Below are 23,440 nucleotides of genomic sequence, written 5' to 3' on the forward strand. Positions count from 1 at the left end.
CTGCAAGGTTTCATGTGCTGGACATATGATTCTCTCTCAGTCTCCCTCGTGTTTCACCTGCAGCAGTGCTTACATCACGTGTGTTTGCAGCAGCCACGTGCCAGGCACAGGCACTGAGATCCACAGGCAGGATGTGAGGTCATGAAGCTGGGAACACCAGCAACATGGCATAACTATGCAGAGAAGCATGCCTGTGCCTGTAGACATTCTCTGGCTGTGGCCTGTCACTGTGGGCTGTTTCCTGTCCTCTGCCCCACAGGCAGGACATGGCTCTTGGGCATGGACCTGTTCTGGATGTTTGGCATTTGTGCCCTTGGGCTCAGATATTATTGCTCTGTTGCTTCCAGTGAGCCATCTTGACACACTATGGGAAAAGGACCATGTCAAGATTGGCAAATTTTAGCTAAATCTCCCTCCTCTGGTACTCTGCCCATATTTCAGCATGATTTCTGCCTTCCAGGGCACATCTGGTTTCAATCTTCGTACCTTCAGGCACCGGTGCTCGTTAGCAGTGCCTTGGTTGCACAAACATGCTGACACTTGTCTGGGATAAGTGCAGAGGCTGCAGCTGCAATTTGCTGGTGTAGCATAGGTTTTCCATGCCAATGGTGTGGAACTGCACGTGGGTCTCTTTATGTGTCACTGCAGTCTGTATTCTCAGGCAAACTGTCCCCACAGCAAAGGCAGGGCAGCAGGCCAGGACCTTTATTAGACACTGGAACGCTTGGTCTGCCTTGCTAAAGGTGATGTGTGCATCCACCACAGCACAATGGGAGCTGCCTTTTCATGTGTAGTTTTATGTGTTCACTGTGAAAAGAAACTAAAGCAAGGTACTTGTAGAGTTTCTGGAAGTGGCCTTTATCTGGTGTAAATCACCTTAATTATTGTCTTTAATGAAGTGAGCTTATTAATACTAGCTGAGAATCTTGCTTTATTTCTCCTGAGTGAGATGCTAGTGAGAAGTTTGTGTTCATTTCAGTCTCAAGCCAGTAAAAAGTATTCTGTTACAGTCTCCATTCCTTTCTTTGATTCTCAGTTTAATTTTAAGCTTAGTGGGTTGATTGGGAGCTATGCATTGGTCATGGTATTTATAAATGAGTAAGAGCAGCCCCAGGAATGTAGCACACAGTTATGTCTGGTGGTACTTTAAGAAGTTCACTTGAATATTTTTCCCCCTTTTAATTAATAAAATTTCTCGATATTTTAAACTGGTGTTGTTGAGTTGAATGTTCTGAAATCCATCTGCATGGTGTTAAGCATTCTTACGTTAATGCCATGATGATTTTCAGACTTTTGGAGCTCCCTGGCTAACAGCAAACCCCCGGATCCTTCACCTCCCTGTAGGCCTGTGCCTTTGGACAGTGCTCGCAAAGACTCGCGCCAGCTCTGCCTTATAAATGGAGTGCATTCTATACGAACCAGAACGCCCTCGGAGCTGGAGTGCAGCCAGACCAACGGAGCGCTGTGTTTCATTAATCCCCTCTTCTTAAAAGTGCACAGCCAGGATGTCAGTGGAAGTCTGAAAAGGCAGAGCCCCAGAACTCCAGACGTGAATGGCACAGCGAGGGCTCGCTCCCCCCCGCCCCGGCCGCCACCTCCTGCTATTAATAGCACCCTGACGAGCCCGCAGATTTCCAGGACTATAAAGCAGGCGAGCATGCCAGAAACACTCAGCCACAAGAAGGAGAGGGGCTCGGATTTGCTGCAGAACAAGCCCACCCCGATTCCGCCTCCTCGGCTGAAGAAGCAGGCGCTGTGCTCCGAGGCAGACGGTGCCTCCAGGAGCGCGGCCGCGCTCCGGCCCCGCTCCTCCGTGTGCGTGCCCGAGGCGGCCCCGGCTGCTCCTCCGCGTGAATCCCCGCCAGCCCTGCCCCAGCCGGCTCCAGCGGCTCCCAAAAAGACTCCGACTGCCATCTCTGAGTCACACATCCCGTGGAATGGAGGCCGGCAGAGACTGAGCGACATGAGCATTTCCACCTCCTCGTCCGACTCGCTGGACTTCGATCGGAGCATGCCGCTCTTCGGCTATGAGGGGGACACCAACAGCAGCCTGGAGGACTTTGAGGGGGAGAGTGACCAGGAGAGCATGGCACCCCCTCTGAAGCCCAAGAAGAAAAGAAGCAGTTCGTTCGTTCTCCCCAAGATTGTGAAATCTCAGCTACGGAAAGTCAGCGGAGTTTTCAGTTCCTTCATGACTCCCGAGAAGAGGATGATTAAGAAAATTGCAGAGTTGTCCCGGGACAAACGTACCTATTTTGGATGCTTAGTGCAGGACTATGTCAGCTTTCTGCAAGAAAACAAGGAGTGCCATGTTTCCAGCACTGATATGCTGCAAACAATTCGTCAGTTCATGACCCAAGTCAAGAACTACTTGTCCCAAAGCTCCGAACTCGATCCCCCAATCGAATCACTGATTCCTGAAGACCAAATAGGTAAGAAACACTGTCCTGTGTTTTGGGGGGAAGGTGAAAATGTGGAATCTGTGTTTATAATAAGTGATAGTCTTTGTCCAGTTCAGAAAGGTGGGGCTAACTTGGCTGGTAGAGCTTGAACCACTGAGTATTTGAGTCTTAAAACAACCTCTCCCTCCATTCCCCACCCCAAATCACTCTGTCGGCTTGGAATGATTGCACTATGAAGTTGTTCATAAGAAGTTATCCTTAAAATAGGTGCAATGTGGACTTTTTTTACCTGTGATTATTACTTTTTTTACCTGCTTTACTGTTGACAATAGAGAACCCTTTATTTGCTGGCACACGTGTTTTTCTCCGAATTGGATTAACATAGTTCTCAATGTTTGATCTAAAACTGCCAAATCTGACCATATGGACTGTAGCTGTAGAACTAGAATTTATTCAAAACCAATGACATTTTATGACAACTTAGTTTTGAAATAAGTCTGATTCCTCCAGACATTCTTAGTCATTTCTAACAAAGCTGTACTATCGCCACACTTGAAACTAAATAAAAATATATGTAAGAGTTTTAGAAAACAAACGTGTGAAGGAGACAGAAGGGGCTGTTGTTTTCTGTAGTTTTCTGTACTTCTCTGTTAGATGTGTTTGTGAGTGGTTATGGATGAGCTATATGTTTTAACAGGAGAGAGAGATTTGTGTATCCAAAAAAGTGAAATCGTTGTTGCTGCATAAATCTCGCTGCCTCTCTTGCAGAGTCTGAGCAGTATTTGTTAAAGAGCCTGTAAGCCACATTTAAGAGGTAAACACGCCTCAGGGCAGAATACTTTCCTTGTGAGTTCACTTCAGTCCTAATTTGTTTGTTTTTCTCCCTACCCCAGTGTCCCAACAGTTGGCTCAGTGCAAAATTGGCAGATACTTCCTTCCCTGGGACTTGAGGGTAATTTTATATTGACATTCTGTCTGTCCTTGACCAAGATGAAGTATTCTCATGTAACCTCAGCTGCATTTACACAAAGTCAAGCAAAAGTCACAAGGGCTGCTAAAGCAAATACAGAAATGTGAAAAGTACCCCCAGTATTCAGACTCAAAGACATATAATATTCTCACTATAATAATAAAGACTGTAAGGTGGATGTTACATGGAAGAAAAAGCATCAAATTAAGCATGGGATGGAGGTGCATTTTTGCCTGCATTTCTGTGGAGTCCTGGATGTTTGACAAAGCAATACAGATGGAGTTTGGTTGTAATTTTGTGAAAGCCTAGTTTGTTATGTATTTTTCATTTCACAAGGGTGTGGTTTAATGGGACTGTGGGTCTCCCAAGACTGGAAAAAATGTTTTCTGCTATTAACTGTTTCAGACTTTGGAGCAACATAAGTTATGAAGTGTAACAACTAAAACTGCCCTGGTTTTCTTCAGCGACAGAAAGTGTGGTTTTGATCATGTGACTAAACACAATTAATTTATAAAGTGGGCTGGTTTAAACAAAAAAAGAACTTGCTTTTGAATCATCTACTGCCTTTGGCTTGAGCCAGCAAACAACTGCAGTGGATCAGGAGCATCAGATGTTACTGATCTAAGGAGATAACTATGTGACAGCAAAATTCAGTCATCCCTATGGAGAGCTTTTTATGAAGTAGAGTCCTGCCTGTTGTCCATAGTTTTCCTTGACTATTTCAGTGTGGAATTGCAGCCCAAATTGTAACTTTGTGAGTGGTTGTTTATCCTCTCTCATCTGCCCTCACTTCCGCGGTGCAGTTTTTTCCTCCAGCGTGTCAGCCTGGTGCTGGATGTGTGCTTCTGGGATAATGCTCCTCCTTTCTGACTCATTCAGCCTTTGCTTTAATCCTCATTTGTCTCCTGAACTTCAGTAGGTGCTGCAACAGCTCCCACAGGTTTGGTGAAACCCTTGGTGTTTGGAACTTTATTCAATGTCTCCATAATGATCTTTTTGATCGTGTGGCTTTTCTTCTAGAACTGCATCATGGACTCTAGCAAGCAAAAGACTTCTGCAGCAGATCTTTTAAGCTTCCCAGATAGGGAAAATTGTTAAGCTTCTGCAAAATCACTGGGAGAATATCCTTCAGGGTTTCTAGTCCTGACAGGTGGCTCCCAACCTTAGCACTGTAGGCTGTTAACCCTCCCTGAAGCAATGGGACCCCCAGTGTTGGCACAGAATCAAAAGTAAGGCACATGGTTCTTTATTGTTTAAGGATGAATGTAATTTATTTTTAAAAAGGCATCCACACCTCAATCTGTATCCACAGAATAAAGACTGGTCTGAGGAGATCCTGACAGTCCAGAGCTGCTTGATCAGCAAATGTTTGAGAGTTTTTGTCTTTTCATCTTTTCCTGGCTTTGAACAGAATGGAGTCAAGTTGAATGCTGTCACTTTGCCAAGTGGGATCTAACATTTGACATCTAAACAACTTCAGTCTCAGTGCCCAAATCTGGCCCTGAACCAAGAAATTACTGGTTTAAACCACTTGTCAGTAAGGTACTAACTGATCATGTGGGAATGTCCCTAAACATTTCCTTCTATTACTTGTTCTGGTATTTCTGATACGTTAGGGATATTTAAATGCTGAATGTTAAAGAAGCTTGGGGAGAATGTGCTGGTCCCTTACTGGCAGTCCATGCCTTATTTAAGGTCCTTGGGTCTGTACAGAGGAGTTGCAGGCAGACAGAGCTGGACATACTAATTAATTGGAGCCCAGGAGTGACCCCCATGGTACCTCTTCTCCAATGTCTGTCTTGTTTGACAGCCAGCCATGGATACTTGGGCTCTCAGTGCAGTGTTCTGTGCACCTGTTAGTGCATGCTGCTTATGGTTATTACAGCAAGACAGTATTTCCCTGGTTTGTTTATATGGAAGGTGCACAGAATTAAACCTAAATTAGGTCTTAAAAAGATTAAGCAGCAGCCCACCCCAGATCCCCTCTTCTTTACTAATCCAGTTACCTCCTAAAGGAGCTGGAATGGTATGTCACTATTTCTGCTTGAGAAACTCATGCCAGCTGGTTTTTTCACTGTGTTACATTTTTAGGTGCTTGTGCATTTGTCCTGGTGTCCTGTCCTTCGTTGTTGCATCTTTTCATGTTGAGCTCAGTCTCACAAACATGTCCCTCAGTGCCCCTCCTTTCAGCACAGCAGTGACAGGACAGGGCAAGCAGGAAGCAGTGGTGAAAGTACTGAGCAGAGGCAGGGACCAGGTTCTGTTTCTGACCATCTCTTGGATTTCCTTTGTGACTTTTTCCCTGCATCTTTTCTTTCCTGCTACTTCAAGAGAAGACATGTGCTTACCACACAGCTGCAACATGAGTTTTAAGTAACTCAGAGCTCCTTAAAGCAGAGCACACCTAGCACAGATAACAGTGTGATTTTTTTGTGTGTTTTTTTCTGTAGTTCAGATGAGGGGAGGATTACTTTCATCCCTAGTTGCTGGGTCTCTGCCACCACTGCCTGTAGATCAGCCACCTCTGTTTTCAGGGTTGTGCTGATTATCAAGGAATGTGGGTTATGTGAGGTCCTGGTCCTGTGGAGGAGATTGCCATGTCTGCACCCACCAAGAAATGGATGCTTGGCTATCTCTCTGTGGTATTCCAAAGGAACTTTGTGCTTTCAGCTCCCAGGCAGTGTGACCTGTGCAGGACTGTGCCTTTTTGTGGTGGCTCTCAGGCTCACTCAGTCTGCTGCTCACTCTGATTGCCCTGGTCAATGGTTTGGCCATGCTAAACAGGGCTTGAGTGTAAATTGGGGGACTGGAATGTGACAGTCTTGTCAATGGAGCGAGGAAAACAGGGTCTGGAAAAGGTGAGAGCGTGCCTAGAGTTTGAGGAAGTGAGGGCTGTAAGGAGGCTGTGTGAGGACACTGGCAATGACTAATCTGTTGTCTTGTCTAGATGCAGACTTTGTGTGGTTGGCAGCAAAACAAAAATAGCTTGTCAGCACAGGATACAGATGTGTTTCCACAAGTTACAACGAAACTAGCTGGCTGGCCTTTACAATTCATTTATCAAAGCACTTCCAGTTCCCATTTTGAGGCTACAGGCTAATTATAAGCATTTCAGGAACGATACACAGTGTTCAGCTGATATTATATTCAGTTAAAAAAAAAATTATCTGTTTTGGTTTTGGAGTTGTAAGCATCCTGGGAGGATATTTGAAAACATGCATCTGAAATAAACAAGTTTTTTTGCTGATTTGGATCTTAAAAATATACAGAGATGTTAAGGTAAAAAATAAGTCCTCAATTCACAACTTAGAAAATTATTTGCTTGGGAAACCCTCATATACTTTTTTGTGGCCATTAGAAGTTAAAGAATGAAAATTGTTGCTGGCTGAAAATTGGTTTGTGGGATCTTACCCAAAAACACCTTTCTGTGAAAGCAGCCAGAAGCAACAGTGCTGAAGAAAAGGAATGGATAGTGGCTTAGTGATCTGGCCCCAAAAATGCTCATAGGTGCCATGACACTGAATATTGTTGTAATATTCAAATCACAAGAAGTGCTGTCCTACCAGACCTTAATAATAATATAATTTTTTTGCAAGATTTGTATTTGTTAGGATACAAATGGGTATTATTGTTGCCCATTAAAAAAACAGCCCAGCCCTTATTAATCTTGTTGCTGTTAGCCTCACCAGCTTGTTTGATTTTGCCACTTTTTCATTTGAGAGCAGAATTTAGTGGTTCTCACGTGTGTGCCAAGAATTCATAAAGGAGAAGAAAAGGTTGGGTGTTGTTTTGAGCGTTTTTTGTGTGTGGATTGAAGGATTTTTGTTTGTTGTGGTTTTTTCTTTGCTTTTTTATTGTGCCTGTGTGGAGCTTTGAGCACAGCCACGAGTTACATGATCCCTTCCTCTGTGCTGCTTCAGAATTATTTCAAGCTCCCATGGAAACTGTGGAAATGTGATGGAGTAAATTTCAAAGCAATTTCCAGGCACTGGAAATTGTATTACATATTTTGGATCTTGTGACAAAACAGCAAATGTGAAAGAAACCTCGTTGCCATCTTGCACAGCTGTAAAAATCTGCATGGTTCATCTGTGGAAGTGGCACTGCCTTTGGAAGGGTTGAGGGCAGAAACCCTGAGCATCCAAGGAGCACAGCCAGGGACTGCAGCTCTGGGGAGGAATTTTGTCTCCCAGCAGCATCCAGCTCCTGTGGGATCTGGGGCAGCCCTGCTTCTGCCTCCTGTTCCTGTACAGCATCAGTCACATCCAGAAACACACTGAGTCTCCCAAGGCTCCTGTGAACAATGTTGTGATGACCCCTCTTTATTGAGAGGATGGTTTGTGCTCAATATTCACCTAAAAAACTTCCAGTGGAAGAGTTCAGCTTTCATGGGGACAGATCTCTCTCACTTTGCATGATGTTTGGCAGCACCAAGTGCTTTAATAAACAATCCCAGGTGCTTGGAATGCACAGTGCAGAGGTGTTCCTCTTACAAGCAAAGCAGTTGGTGTTTTTCCTATTTGAAAAAATCAGGTTGTAGAAATAAAGTAAGCTGAGTTGCCAAAAAAAAATAGTCTTCAGTGAAGATAGCAAGGAATTATTAGTATACTCTAGAATAGAAATTTAGCTAGCCAGTGTACCTGTGGGTGAGACTCATGGGTTTTTCTTGGTGGAAAATTGTTTCTGCAATTGTTTGTGCCCCGTGAGCCCTGAGATTGCTTTAATGGCAGGGAGAGGCAATTTCTGTCTCTGTGCAGAAGAATGATGCTTCTATTTGCCTGGCTGGTTTGGTGCTGATTGAGTGGCTCTACCAAGTACAATGGATAAGGATCAGTCATTTGAAGTGTTGCCACTTGCTAAGGTTGCTAATTGATGGCACTGATCTGGGGGGAAGCTGGCCCCCAAGAACCTGTCTCAGACTGTTCATGCTTTTTCCAGTGCCTTTACTGACAAACACAGATAAAATGCTACATATGAAGTCAGGGCACCATAGGATGAGAAATGTGTGTGTGAAGGGTGTTTATATGGGAAAGAGAGGGATGGAGACCCAAAAGGAAAAAGGGCTGGACACAAGAATACGATAAATGAAAGAAAAAAGCAAGAAAACAGAATAATGCTTGTTTGGAGAGTGTGTGTGTGTCTGTGTAAATACCAAGCCTTAGAAATAGTATGTAATTAAAAAAACAACAAAACAAAAGGGAGGGAGAGTAGGGAGAAAAGAAAGAGGCTGTAGTCTGAAAAAACCACAGAAGTACAGGCAAAGAACCTGGGATGGGCATGAGGTTTAATGAAGCTGTAATGAGTCACTGTTACTCACAAGAATGTCCACTGCTAATTTGTGTAAAGGTGTGACCTGGCAGTGACACAGCCTCTCCTGCGTGTGCTCTCTGTCCTTGTGCTCCTCTGGTCCCTCTGCCTGCTCCAGGCTCTGGAACTGCCCCACTCTGATGGCACAGGAACATTCCCCACCATGGCACAAATAATTGATTTAACTTAAGAACTAATGTTAGCTGTGTTGCAAAAAGGATGCTGAGAAAGGAAATCAGCTTTTACAGTAAAAGTTTGCAGAGAAAGTGTTGAGCAAAGAGCTTTCTCTGTTGGCACAGTCCATACTATGAAAATGGAGAATGAGGGTTACAGAAAAACAGGAGTAGAACAAGAATTAAAAATAAGTCCTGAAGTTAGCAGTTACTGTGCTATGTGCATACAATTGCCAAAGAACTTCAAAACTTGATGACAAAGCTGTATATAAGCTTGTGTGATGAAATCTGAAGCTGGAAAAACACAGCTTGGTTTTCATTTATAGTTTAAAGCCTGTAATCTGCCCAGCTTCATAAAGATCCTGACAAAGTTGTGCCAAGTTTTAGGGAATCTTTGTTGAGTTATAGTTTCCAATGGAAACTATGCAAAAAGAACAGGCTTTAATGCCAAAGGAGACAAAAATTATGATTTTGAATGTGTTTCACGTTAAGTTTGGGAGTTAAAGTCTAAACTTGAAGTAAAATAGAACTTGCAGACTTCCAACCAACAAAAGAAAAAACTTTAATAGACCCACAGCTTGTTTTTGTTTTTGTTTTTAACCATCTGTAGTCTGTCTGTGTGGGTGTGGGTTTTTTTATTTACCACATTGCCAGAAATGACAATTCAATACAGATTCTGCTCTGCCTCCTGTTTTCATGTTAACAAACATCTGGAAACTCATTGGTTTTGTTTTTGTTTTGTTTTTAACTATCTGTAGTCTGTGTGGGTGTGAGTTTTTTTATTTACCGCATTGCCAGAAATGACAATTCAGTACAGACTCTGATGTTAACAAACATCTGGAAACTCAGCTTGTGTAATAAATGGGCCTTAGAAAGTAAGTTTTGCTCGACAGGGTCTCTTCAGGGAATGGTTGTGTTAATGCTGGCTCTGCTTTAGAGGGGGAAGTCAGCTGGATTTGTGTTTTCCTGTTGCAGATGTTGTGCTGGAGAAGGCCATGCATAAGTGCATTCTGAAGCCTCTGAAGGGTCACATTGAAGCGATGTTGAAAGAGTTTCATACCACAGATGGTTCCTGGAAACAACTGAAGGAAAACCTGCAGCTGGTGAGGCAGAGGAATCCTCAGGAACTGGGTGTGTTTGTCCCAACACCAGACTTTGTGGACGTTGAAAAGATTAAAGTCAAGTTCATGACTATGCAGAAGATGTATTCACCTGAGAAGAAAGTCATGCTGCTGCTGAGAGTTTGCAAATTGATTTACACTGTTATGGAGAATAACTCAGGTATGGTGCTTCTGGTGGCTCAGGGTCACTGATATCTCACACCTGATGTCTTTGAGAGGAATCAGCCCAGCTCATTCTGCAGACAGCTCTACTGATGAAGCTCTTGCAGCTTCTCCTTGCCCTTTTGAGAGGAATTCTGGCTCTCTGCTTCTGACCTGCTGTCTCTGGACTGTCTGGCTGCATATCTTAAAACCTCAGTCTGAAGCAGAGTTGTTGTCATGGGTGGAGTGTGAGTTTTAGGCAAAGTTGATTAGAGAAGCCCTCCCATGGTGCAGGAAGGACCCTCATGATTTCTGAACTCCTCAGAGAGGAGCCTGGGTGCAGCTGGATTCAGTCCCAGCCCAGACTTTGTCAATGGTTTAAAATCCAAGGAATTATAGAGGTGGGATTGAACCTTTGTACAAATTGGTCCTACAGGATTGAGGATGACAAACCACATATAGTCATATAAAAATGAATTCTTTATTATGATAAATTATTAGATCAAAAATATCTTCATCTAAATTATCTACTACACAGTGTAGAAGTAAAAACTACACTGTTTTGATATAGTGCATTATACTATACTAGATTAAACTACAGTAGTATAATCTAGTATAGTATAATGCATTATATCAAAACAATTATAATAAAGAAATTATATTAAAGCTAGCAAAAAGACCCAAAATTATTACTGAGTAGAGATTGATGTTTCTTAACCAGGGGGCCAAAAATCTCTTTTGCTCCTGCAGGAGTGGCTGTGAGGGCTGTTCCCACCCAAGGGAGGAGTGTCCACACACACTCCCAGAAGGGAAATATTAGAAGATCCTGCTGTTTGAAACCAGGACTGGACTTTTAGAGTACAAACTGATTGACTGTCAGCCACATATCTCCATGGCAGCTGTGTCAGCCTCTGTGTTTTTAGATGAGGATGCCTTACTCTATTGCCACATCACTGTCAGGCTGTTTAACTTTGGGGTAATGAGTCAGACTGGGTTTAGCATAATTCAGCACCAGAAGCAGCAGGACACCACTTCTTAGTTCACCACTGATAACTTTGCCAAACAGGGCTTTGTTTTACCTCATTCCAGGCAGAGAACCCTACATATCCTACACATCCTACAGATGTGAAACAATTGAAAAAGAGCAGCTTTCCTTAACTGTAGGCTTTTGAAGTTGCCTGGCAGAAAGGCTGTCCTGTGAGCCTTGAATTTAACATTGATTCTAAATGAGTATTTTTCTGCAAATTGTAATAGAGGTAACACTGTATATTTAGCTATTGTAATTCAATAGCATGTCTGCAATATGACAACTACAATGGTTTTATCTTAATGGGTGGAGAAAAGCAGCCTCTAATCCGGCATTTTTGGCTTGCTGTGCCACTGAATGTTCTCATTTGGACACTTTCTGTCATGCTTTTAGAACAGAAATTACATCTATTTCTGCACTGTAGTAAGAACCCAAAAGCACCTTTGAAACCTAAATACTGAAATGGCACTACAGGCCAGTCAAGACCTGCTGAGCAGTCAGTGCTCCAAGATGCTGTGCTGGATGGCATGAATTTATGGGTGCAACTGTGACATTCTCTCTTGCACACTGCTGTGACAGGTCATGAGCTAAGCTGTAGCAAAGCAGTTTTCTTTCTAAGGAAGCACTGCATGTGCAGCTGGGTCTGGTGCAGATCAAGACACCTACTTTCTTTAGAGATTGGAGATGAATGGTGAAAGCTCGTGGCTGTTAAAGCCCCCCAGATGCTTTTACAAGATTTAGGACTGAGCTCCTGCCCAGCTTATTACTGCATTTCAAAATTCTGCATTTTAAAAGTGGATATAGGGATCTTGGCCTGAAGTTGTGTGAACTCATCTCTCCCTACTGTGATGTGATTGCATTGAGTGAGGTATTTCCAACATGTAGAAAGAAAATACTGAGAGGCTGCTGCTGGTCAAGTGCTGCACTGGGAGACTTGGGCTGAGGTGTGGCAAGTGCTCATTGGGCTGTCTTATTTTGTCATGTGAAGTTTGTCAAACCTGGCATTGAGCCAGCAGGTGTTTGGTATCTGTACTTCCAGCCAGGTAAGTGTGCTAGCTGGAGCATGTGCCTCAGCTGGTGTCACTTAAATTCCACCAGAGCTGTGAGCTGGCTCCTGCTCTGGGCAGTTCTGAGTGACCCTCACATCCATTCTGCAGTGAATTTTGCCTGACCCAGAGATTTGGCCACATTGGGATTTCTGAACAGAAAGTCAAAATGCAGGAAAAGTGCCAGGAGCACAGACAGGCCCAGGTACAGCACAGTCTGTGGATTATTGTCACTCCAGGCCCTTCAGTCACTCCCCATCTTTCCTGTAGGCTCCCTTCAGGTGCAGCACCTGGTGTTGGTAGAACACCTCTCTGGTGTTTTTGACAATTACCTGTCAAGGAAATGAGTTGAGTTTTCTTGTCAAATCTAATAGGCTTTTATATTGTCAAATGTATAGGCTTTCATATTCAGGCTTCTCTGCTGTGGGATTCATGCTCAGAGACTGATATTTATGTCTGGATGCTTCCAGAAAGTGGATGCAATCCCTGGATGTATAAAGAAAATGCCTATTCCTCAGCTCTTAGGCAATGGTAGCAGGGCAGGTGAAGGTCAGGCCAGACTGGCAGGGCAGCCTGTTCAGCAGCTCACCAGTTCTGCCAGGGTGAGCCCAGTCTCTAAATCTCCCTTGCATGCTTCAAGGTGTGCATCATGAGATTTGTGCTTGTTTGAAGGACAGGCCTGAGCTTGTCTCCTGTTCAGTGAGTGCCAGGTGCTGTTCTCTTTGCTGCACATTGGTGACTTTAGGAGGTTCTGGAGTAGAGAAGGCACAAAAGAGTGTTTTCCTTTCAGACATGGGAAACTGGTAAAAAAATGTGGTTTGTCTCTCACTGCCTGTGTTCCCTTCCACCCAGGGAGGCTGTATGGAGCTGATGACTTCTTGCCTGTGCTGACATATGTGCTAGCCCAGTGTGATATGCTGGAGCTGGATACCGAAATCGAGTACATGATGGAGCTGTTGGATCCATCCTTGCTGCATGGAGAAGGTAATTATTTATTTTTACTAGAACTGCCTAAGGACTAGTGAGGGGGTGTTCTGTTTGAGTAGGAATCCTGTTAAAGGGAGACCTAATGATAGTGATGTTGATAGTGTAACCAGAGAATGTCATCATTTCCTCTGCTTGGAAAGCAACTTGCAGAGCACAAGCCCCAGTGGCTGGAAAATCTGCTGCTCTGTGATGCTTTGTGAGCAAATACAATTGTTTCCAATCAGTTTTGACTCAGCAGGCAAACACATGTGCAGGTGCCCAAAGGCCTGAGCCTTTTGTGCCTGAAAATTTCCTGAGGGGATTTATGGGGCAGCAGCACTCAGCAAATTGTGAGGCACATAATAAGACTTGGGTTATGTGCTTTGTGATGACCTCTGGGGGACTTCCTTGCACCTTTGCAGAAATGCTTTTGAGAATATTGCCCCCTTTTAATGACCTTTGCTTCTTCCCAGCATTTCTTTCTCACAAAGTACTTTTATGAGCTCCAGCAGTATGTTTACTGAGGCATTTCTTGAATGAGGGCTAAAGTCTGCTGGAGGCAAGGAAATCTGGCTCTGCTGTCCCCATGGCAGTATTTTTAATAAAGAAGTTTTCTGCAAGGCTCTGGTAGGCCCCAGAATCTAAAAGGTTTATGAGGAGGTTTGAAGGCTCTTGCAGCCAAGTTTAACTGTGTGTTTGGGTATATATGTGTGTTTCCTGTTCCTGCTATACCTTGCTTTCTGAAATTGCTTTTCATGTACCCTCTTGCATGCTGTTATGCCTTGGAGAATCCATGCCATAATTCCTTCAATTTGGCACTAGTCTGCTCCTTGCTTGGTGTACAGAGCATCCTTGAGTGGATTGTTAGGAGTCTTAGTATGGAAAATACTTGAGATGTGAAGCTGAAGATCATTAACATGCTTGAAAAGCAGAAAGGTTTACTGGACTATTAAGTCTTGTTGTTTTGAATGCAGCAAAGAAAGTCTGGCTGTTGGTTGGGGCCTGTCATTGGCACTAGCTCAGCTCTGCTGTGCAGAGAAAATTGTGTAGGGCTTTGGGGTTGTGCATTTCTACTGAAATGTACTGTCCAGTTTGTCTAATGGGTCTTGCATGAATTTTATGTGTTCATCTTGTTGCAAAGCTACAGGCTGAGAGGGAATGCTGTCAGTAATACAGAAACTACTACTGTGGGCATCCCATGCATCTCTGAATGCCTCTGAATAGACTGAGCACTCCCACCCAAATAGTTGCCTTTAAAAAGAAAAGACAGCTTGTCTTTTGTTTCTCCTGGTTGCTGCAGACTGTTGCCTCCTGTTGAGACTCTTTTACTTTGTGATCCACAGCTTCTTTTGTGCATTGGCAACTCTGTTGTGGCTTTAATTTGTTCTCTACTCATGTAATAAATGGGGAGTGTGCAGGACTGTACACACCATCTCCTGAATTAGCTGGACATTCTGGGGAATGCTAGGAAGTTGTTGTTTTAAAAATAAAGGCAACTCTTTGGGATGATTCCAGAGTACAAGTCTCACACTCAGTTGTTGCTTTATTGCCACTGAGAATGGTCGCTTTTAAGTTGATGAACAGGGTTAGATTGTTTTTTACTTTGTTTCAACACCCATGTTTATTTCATCCCCTTCTGAAGCCTGGGAAGAAACCAAAACACTGTTAGAAAATTGTTTAGAATAAAGCTGGTGTTCCAAGATTGGAGGAGTAAATACTCAGGAGTAAAGGAGTTACAAGAGTTGTTGGTTTTCCTAGCTTTTGCAGAGATGAGTTTTAAAAGATTTTAAAATCTTTTAAATCTTTTAAAGGAGATTTAAAAGATTTTATTATTTTAAACGAATAAAAGAGGAGTTTTAAAAGATTTTATTCTATTATCAGTCATTTAAGGAACCAGCTTTCCTCAGCAGGGGTGGACCCAAGGCTCTGCTGTGTAATATGGAGCACATGCAACCCCTGCATGTCTCTGAGCAGCTGAGAACACACCCTCCAGTGCTGTGCAGGCCAGGGAGGGTTTTCCTTTTGTGTGTAAATATTCTGGCAACTTTAATATCTACGTGTGTGGCTAGGTGCCTCTCTGTGTGTATTTATATATATCTCAAAGAAATATATATACCTCAAAGAAATCTATGCTTGCACTTGTGACTGTGACCACTCTGAGAAGTTCTTCCCTTGCTGTCCTTCACAGGGGGCTATTACTTGACCAGTGCTTATGGAGCACTTTCACTGATCAAGAACTTCCAGGAGGAACAAGCTGCCCAGCTGCTCAGCTCAGAGGCCAGGGACACGCTCCGGCAGTGGCACAAGAGGAGGACAACAAACAGGACAATACCTTCAGTGGATGATTTTCAGGTAGAGCTTAGGGCTGAAATAGAAAATGGGATGGTTGTGTTGATGGAAATACCCATTTGAGAGGTATCATTTGTAGCAAATTCCCTTGGTGCCACAAGTGGAGTGAAACAGGGCTGAGATTACAGATGGCAAATTTGCCTCTTTGAAGTCTTGGCACTCACTTTTTATCAAATAGTTTCATTATGATGGTCTGAAGAAAACACTAAATAATAGAGCTTTCTTATCTTCCTTTTTAAGTCATGTGAAGCAAGGACAAACTGCATTGTATCTTAGATTCAGCTTTTTTGCACACTTTATTGTTCAAAATATCAAATCCAGATTTCCAGGGGTATAAATCAGCCCAGCTGCCCAGCAGCCAGTGGTGGCTAAAGCAGGTAGCAGAGAGGAGAGGTGGGAGAAACGTTGCTGAACAGTTTTGAAGTTCAAGCCAGCAGCAGAGTTCTGTGATATGGATGTCCTCACATTTTTCTTTGTCTTTTTTTTTCTTTTTTGTCCCCTGTATTTTGTACTGCTCTTCCAGAGCAGAGCAGTACCTTCACCTGGAGAATAACAAAGCAGTGGTTATCACTCCATCTTCTGAGCCCAGGCCTGCATCTCTTCCATCTGGTTGGACTGACTGTTAAGGTGCAGCAGTTTGTGAGCTGAAGGAGGGGAGGGAGTTGGAATTGGGAAGAGAGGATTTGCTCCTGGGAGTTCAGCAGTCTGCAGTTAGGAAGAGGAGAAGCCATTACAAGCAATTCCAGTGCCCAGAGCCTGTCCATCTCCCTGGGATCCACGTTCTGTTCTCCTCACCTGTACTTAGGTGTCAGATTCCAGCAGCTGGAGTCTTTGTTCTTTCTGCCAAAACTCTGCACTTCCCATAGGAGCATCCAGCACCTTTATTTCTGCTTGGTGAGGAAGTGACAGAAGATTCTTTCTGCAGGATTTTGTAGGAAGTTCCATCTTCTCTTTCTCTGCAGATGAACTTGGTCCAGGCTCAGTGTTCACTGGGATGCAGGGGGCAGGGAGGATCTGGCACTGAGTGTGTCCAGTGCTTCTCTTGCTGTTGTTTCTCTCAAAAGAGAGCCTGGAATTAGTGGATCCCACCACCCTCAGGATGTGCTTGGCACAAATGCAAGTGTTTTGCTGTCTGCTCAGAATGGCAATTTTCTCTCTTCTCTCTCTGAGTCTTGCAGTCCTGAAATGGAGCACCTGGCCTACAACCAGCATGGAACATATCTGCAGCTCCAGTCATCCTCCTCCTGGGGAATCAGGGTGTGGTCATGGCATTTCTGTGCTGCAGTCTCACAGCCTTGCTGGCTCTTGGGCCCTGGAGGCTGTTTTTCCACCTTCCCTAAATGGAAAGAAAAGCAAAAACCCCAGTGCTTTGATGATGATGAAATACAGCTTTCTGGGCATCTGTAAAAAAACTTCAGCCTTTCCTTTTTTTTTCCCAGCAGTCCTGTCCATCTAAAAACTTGTGCTTTTCAAAGAAGATCTTGTGTGTGGTAGCTTAATTAAAAATTAAATCTAGTGTGTTTTGCCCTATTTAGGGCTGGGTTTTTTCTACAAGTTCTTCAGGTAAAAAAAATGACGTAGTTCTGTTCAGTCAGGTTCAGTCCCAGTTTTTAAAATCTATTGCAGAGCTTTAGTGTCCAGTCTTTGTGGTATCAAGAAATACTTGATTAGACAAGAGTGCTCTTTGGAACTTAAGTCATTGGAAGATTCTTTTCAGTTCTACCTTTCAACAGCTTATTTCTGTGAGAGGTAAACCTCTACCAATGGAATTTTGCACACTTAATTTATTCAGCATACAAACCATGGGTGCCAGCCATGCCAGTCAATAAACAACTCTTTCTCCCTTTAATTTTTTTCCACCTCCTTCAATCTTACTGCATTTTAGTCTTTAATTCCAGCTATTTTTTTCTTTTAAAACTGCCTCTGGTTTAGAGACAATTATAGGAGAAAACACTCTGGAATTAACATTTTCTCTAAAGAAAATGTGTTTCGGCACTCCCTTGCCATCAATAGGAAAGGAATTTCTTGGATGAAAGTGACAAAAACAATTTATTTCACAAACAAAGTGCCCACTGGGCAGGCAGGGAGAAAATTAATAACTGTCAGGTATTGAAGCTGCTCACTGCTGGTGGATTTTGAGCTCCCTCTTTAGCTGGCCTGGCCTCCCCCAAGGTCCAGAGTGGGGATGCAGCATCCAGCTCCCACCAGTGGTCTGGTTATCAGACCAAAGCTGAGCCAAGCAGTTCCAGAGGAAGCCACAAAAGTCACTGGAGGATTGCTGTTGCAGTCCCAGGAAAACCTCTTGCCTCAGCCAATAAAACCAAGGTAGCCCAAAGCAGAAATGTGACTCCCTCCATGCCACAAAGCCAAGCACACGGGGGGCAAGTGCCTGAACACAGCCCGTGCCAGAGCTCCCCCAGCTCACAGCCCTCCCCTGGACCCAGCCTAAAGCTCCAGGACCCATTTTCAGGCATAAAGCAGCCCATGGGGGAATACAGTATTACCATAAAATCACCCCAAGACACAAACAAACAGGAAGCAGATGAAACTGCATTTCCCTGTGGGGCCTGTTTAGAATGTATCCGTGTGTCAGTTTCTACAGGAAGACATCCAGTTTTTCCCTCAAGATCAGGTGCATTTACTTGAAAGGTGCAGAGTAAATTTTCTTTCTGAGTCCCTGTAAAGCTGTCCTGTGAAGCTGAGTTAGGCCAGGCTTGGACACCAGGCTGCAGCTCACGGGATGGCCATAAGGAATCACCAGAGTGTGTGTCACAGCTGGAGCAGGGAGAGGCTTGCTGTTTGTTGCTGACTTTTCATTTTTCAGAGGGTAAGGACTTTCTGACTTCCTGATGTCTGCTTTCTTGTTCACAGAACTACCTTCGTGTTGCATTCCAGGAGGTTACCAGCGGCTGTACGGGAAAGACTTTGCTAGTAAGGCCTTACATCACTACCGAAGATGTCTGTCAGCTTTGTGCTGAGAAGTTTAAAGTGGCAAATCCAGAAGAATACAGGCTGTTTCTTTTTATTGATGACACCTGGCAACAACTGACAGAGGATACCTACCCTCAGAAAATCAAGGCAGAGTTGCACAGCCGTCCTCAGCCTCAGGTTTTTCACTTTGTCTACAAGCGCCTGAACAGCGACCCATATGGGGCCATCCTTCAGAACAGCCACGACTCGGCTGCTTAGAACCAGCAACCTGCCATTTTTATATCTGTTCCTTGGTAATTGTTACAAACATCTTTGTTGGCTGCCTTCCTTAGGAGCTAAAACGTGCCTTAAACCTGAAGTGCCTGGTGAAACACGTGCTGACAGTTCTGATGTCGCTTACAGGACCCAGGGGCACCGTGCACGTGGCCAGCTATGCAGAATATTCCACCAGCATGTCTTGAGGAGACAGCCCATGAGCCTGCATTTCCTGTACCATGGGCTCTTTTGCAGCATATTCTACTGTGGCCTTTCACAGGTCTTGGCTGTAGTGTGCAAAATATGATTTTCTGCCACTCCTTGTTTCCCCAGCTGTCACTTGCATTTGAATCCGAGTGCGTCCGAGGGCTGGGGTGAGCTCAGTTCTGCCAGCAGGAGTTTGACAAGACTGTCCGATGCAGGGCATCAGTTCACTCAGCATTACCTGGATGGTTGCATCCTTGTCTAATTTTTTTGATTACAGAAAATTGTCATGTTTATATATATATATATATATATATATAATAGATATTTTATAGCAGTTGCAGGTAAACTGTCAGGGTTGGTTTTTGAAATATTTTTTTAACTAAAATATTCTATAATTATGCATGTGATTTTTAACATTTAATACACAAGAATAAATCTCTTGCTGGTTTTAGAGTCTTGCATTGACAGTCTGTGTGGTTTCTCTTCTTTACCTGTTCCAGGAGAGTTCTTAGGAAACCTCTGTACCCTTGAGGCAGTTTTGCTCTCTGTTCTCAATTGTCTTCTGAAAATCAGACCATTTTATTCATTGTGCTTTGCAAAACACATCCTAGCATCTCATCACATTCGTTCTGAGCACACTGTGTGTTTGGCCCTCTGCCTTTTCCTCTGTCCTTCTCCATGCCTCACTCATGTTCCTCTTTTATTCTGTGTGGTGCTTTCCATGCCATTCTTTCCACTGGATACTTGTGAGCCATTCCCTGTCCCTGTTCTTTTTTAATCCCTCTCTGTAATGCTGCCCATCCCAGTTTGGTGTTCTTTGGTTGGTTATTTTTTGATTTTGAGGGGTTTTTTTGTTTTTTTGGGGGGGTGTACTTGATTTGGGTTTTGTTTTTTGGGTTTGTTCTGGTTTTTGGTTTTTTGCGTGGTTTTTTTTTTTTTGTTTGTTTTGGGGGGTTTTTTTGTTATTGTTTGTTTGTTTTTTTGGTTATGCCTTACTTGTATTTCATTTTTATTCTTGGTGTCTCTGTGGTGCTCCTGTGTGCCATTGTTTCTCTACTGGATCCTTGTGTCCCGTTCCCTGTCCCTGTTCTTTTTTAATCCCTTTTTGTTATGCTGCTCATCCCAGGGTGTGTTGTTGTTATTTTGGTTGTTTTTTTTTCAATTTCATTCTGCTCCTCAATCTTACTTTTCTTCCTGTGTCCTCTCTGCTTCCCCTCCCTCTTTCTGCCTCTCTCCTGTGACTGCAGGGCTGGGAGGAACTTCTGGGGGTTCCCCCATTCTTGTTGCAGCAGAATCCCTTTTGGGGGAGATGTACTCATGGAAAGGCCTTGAATAAAGCACCACACTGCTGTCCAGGGCAGTTTGACTCGTTCTGTGCCTTCTTTGGGGGTGAGGAAGGAAGATTGAGGGGGAGACTGGGGGGCTCAGATGTCATTTGGGGCACCCCAATGTCCCTAGGAGGGAGAGCCAGGCTGCAGCCATGATATTTTCTGAAAAATCCTTTCCTTAGGATTTTTCCTCCTGAGAAGCTGAGAGGCCTCAGGAACAAAATGTAAACAATGATTATCTGCTGCTGTGAAATGCAACAGGTGCATCTGTGATTGGTCTCATGTGGTTGTTTCCAATTAATGGCCAATCACAGTCAGCTAGCTTAAACTCTCTTTCTGACACACAAGCCTTTGTTATCATTCTTTTTCTATTCTTAGCTGGCCTTCTGATGAAATCCTTTCTTCTATTCTTTGAATATAGTTTTTAATATAATATACATAATAAAATAACGAATGAAACCTTCTGAAACATAGAGTCAGATCCTCATCTCTTCCCTCAACCTGAGACCCCAGTGAACATGGCCACACCCATGCTGTGGTGGAGGAGCAGGTGAATGGGGAATGAGGGGGTTGGTGCTGGGTTACCCTCCCCCAGAGGGACCAAAAGCTGCCAGAAAATTCACAGGGAGGGTGTAGGTATTGGCAAAGAATATGGATTTATCTCTAAAACCATTTAGAAAGAATGGTTTGGAAAGAATCTATCCATTCTACTGTATACAGGAATGTAGGAGAAACTGACTAGAGATGGGTAGTAATTTTGAAACCAATGTTATAACGTTTTTACCTAGGAATGAACCAATCAAGTGCCCTGTGAAAAACACCAATCACTTGTTTTTAAAATTTTAAAAGTTTTATAGTAATAAAATGGTTATAAAAACAGTAATACAATTAGAGTAATAATAATTTGGACAAATTGAATTAGGACAGTATGAGACAATAGAGACAGAGTTATGGACATCTGGGTACCTTTTTCAGGGCAGCACTGAAAAAGGACACATGTTAACAGAGGATTAACCCTTAAAAACAACAGCCTGTTGCATATTCATACACCTCATAAATTATGCATAAATTCCATTCAAACACAGGATTCTGTCTGGTCAGTGTCAACTTCTTCCTCCAAATCCTAACAGCACCTTTGAGGCAGGAAGAATTTCATTTCTTCTGATAAGAGGGCAATAAATTCTTTTTCTCTGAAAGATTGAGGTGTCCTATGGCTGCTATCTCAGTGCCGGTCCTTTCTTAGAAAAGTATCCTACACAGCATCGTTTCTATTTTAACAATTTTTATAACCTAAAACTATATTTAACACACTACTTAAGAGAATTAATACAGCATTACTTTCTAACACAACACGTATAATATTCATTTTAATATTTGCGAAAAACCAATCATAAAATACGCATTTTTCACACCCTTTAACCGCAGGAACAACTGCTGGGGCTGAAGGGAATGGAAAAGGAAACTTCGGCCTCCGTTCCCTGCCTGCCCCAAAGCGCGTCCAGCCCGGCCCGGGCCTGGGGCGGTGCTGCCGCCTTGTGGGCAGAGCGCGGCACTGCGGGCAGAGGGGAGCGGTGAGGCGGAGTCAGGCGGGCAAAGGGGCGCGGCCGGGCTTGAGCGGCCGCCGTGCGAGGCGGTGGCTGGGAACAGTGACAGCGGCGGGGCCCGCGGAGGCGCGGTGGGGACAGAGCTGCCATTTAGAGATGGCGAAGCGCCCGCGTACCAGGACCCTGCATGAGCCGGGTCGGGCTCCAGCCACACTCAAAATGGCGGTACCGGCAAGACCCCTGCCGCGGCTTGCGGGGCTCCGATGCCGCTGACCCGCCAAACGTTTTGTCCCGTTGGGAAAGGCGGTGGAAATACGCGCTGAGAGCCCGGCATCGGTGTCGAGGCCGGGTTGAGACAAACGACCCGAACTGGACAAACGCCTGTGTGCGGAGCGGGGGATGGTTAAGGCACCACAACAGAGATGGCGGCTCGCTGGGAGTGGCTTCTGCCAGTACCAAAGGGGAAATCCGGGAGAAATGGCTGCTGGCTCCTGGCATCCTGGGCTTGCCAGGCAGGTTTTGTACTTGATTGCAAGGCAGTATTCCTGCCTCTGCAGGGGGTGGAAACGGGAAAGGGGAGAGAAAAAAAAAGTCACTTTTACGCCACGCCCAGTTGCTGTGAGCATGCGCAATCGGCGTAGCTCTGAGCAATCGGCGTAGCCCTGCTCAGTCGGTGTGAGTATGCGCAATCGCCGTAGCCGTGCGCATTCGGCGTAGCCCTGCGCAGTCGGTTTGAGTATGCGCAATTGGCGTATCTCTGCGCATTCGGCGTAGCCCTGCGCAGTCGGTGTGAATATGCGCAGTCGCCGTAGCCGTGCGCATTCGGCGTAGCTCTGCGCAGTCGGTTTGAGTATGCGCAATTGGCGTATCTCTGCGCAGTCGCCGTGAGATACGTGAAATAAGTAAAAAACCGAAAAAAACCTTAAAGAAACGTAAATAAATTTTAAAAATAAAGTAAATAAATGAAAAAAAAATTTAAAGAAAACCAAAACAGCAGCAAGGACATGTGAGCCACCCAGCAACCTCAGCTGTCCCTCCCTCCCAAGAGCCTGAGGGAAGGAGCAGCCAGGAGCCCACACAGCAGGAGCGGGGCAGGGAGAGCAGCACAGCCAAAGCTTTCAGTGCTGATGGTGGCAGCTGAGCCAATTGTCACTTTTTGGACACTTTATTGTTACTTTGGACACCAATTGTTACTTTTTTGGACACCTTATCTGCCTACTCTGCCCAGGACATGGCCCAGCAACAGGCAAGCTGGCATCAACCCTGCTTGCTCTGGAGCTGAATCCATCTGAGTCATTCCCTGAGCTGCCCCTGGAGCAGCTCCAATGCCAAATCTTACCTGTGCTGTCATCTCACTGCAGGGGTTCCACACTGCTGTCTCCTCATCACAAGAGTTTCACACCTTCCTGGTGCTTCTTGTGGACAGCTCCTCAGAGCACTGACTCTTTATCCTTCACAAAGGGACCCCAGTTCCCTTCTCACCCAGCCACCCCACTCTTTTAGAAGAACAGAAGCCCTCTTCTTCTCACTGGTTACAGCTGTGGCCTGGTAAAGTCAGGCCTGTTCCTAATCTTTGATAATTGGCCCAGCTGCAACTCCTTAGGGGTCAGATTACTTTCTACACTATCTTTATTTTCTTATATTCTATCCCCCTACATATCTAGAGGCAGGGT

At 44.4% G+C, this 23,440-nt stretch overlaps 1 protein-coding gene across 3 annotated transcripts in view; it reads left to right on the forward strand.

Annotated features, from left to right (window-relative positions):
- Positions 1 to 19,538, forward strand: part of RIN2 (Ras and Rab interactor 2) — a 61,264-nt gene extending 41,726 nt beyond the window's left edge. For all 3 annotated transcript variants that reach the window (XM_054290520.1, XM_054290522.1, XM_054290523.1), the window contains 5 exons: positions 1,290 to 2,432; positions 9,828 to 10,133; positions 13,040 to 13,171; positions 15,342 to 15,505; positions 18,374 to 19,538. In XM_054290520.1, coding sequence (XP_054146495.1) covers positions 1,290 to 2,432; positions 9,828 to 10,133; positions 13,040 to 13,171; positions 15,342 to 15,505; positions 18,374 to 18,691 — 2,063 coding nt within the window. In that variant the 3' untranslated portion in view covers positions 18,692 to 19,538. The remainder of the gene's footprint in view (positions 1 to 1,289; positions 2,433 to 9,827; positions 10,134 to 13,039; positions 13,172 to 15,341; positions 15,506 to 18,373) is intronic.
- The last annotated feature ends 3,902 nt before the right edge of the window (positions 19,539 to 23,440 follow it).

This window comes from Melozone crissalis, unplaced genomic scaffold (genome assembly GCF_028551555.1).
Source record: "Melozone crissalis strain CALT ecotype California unplaced genomic scaffold, PUWL_Pcris_2 ptg000081l_1, whole genome shotgun sequence".
Taxonomy (NCBI): domain Eukaryota; kingdom Metazoa; phylum Chordata; class Aves; order Passeriformes; family Passerellidae; genus Melozone; species Melozone crissalis.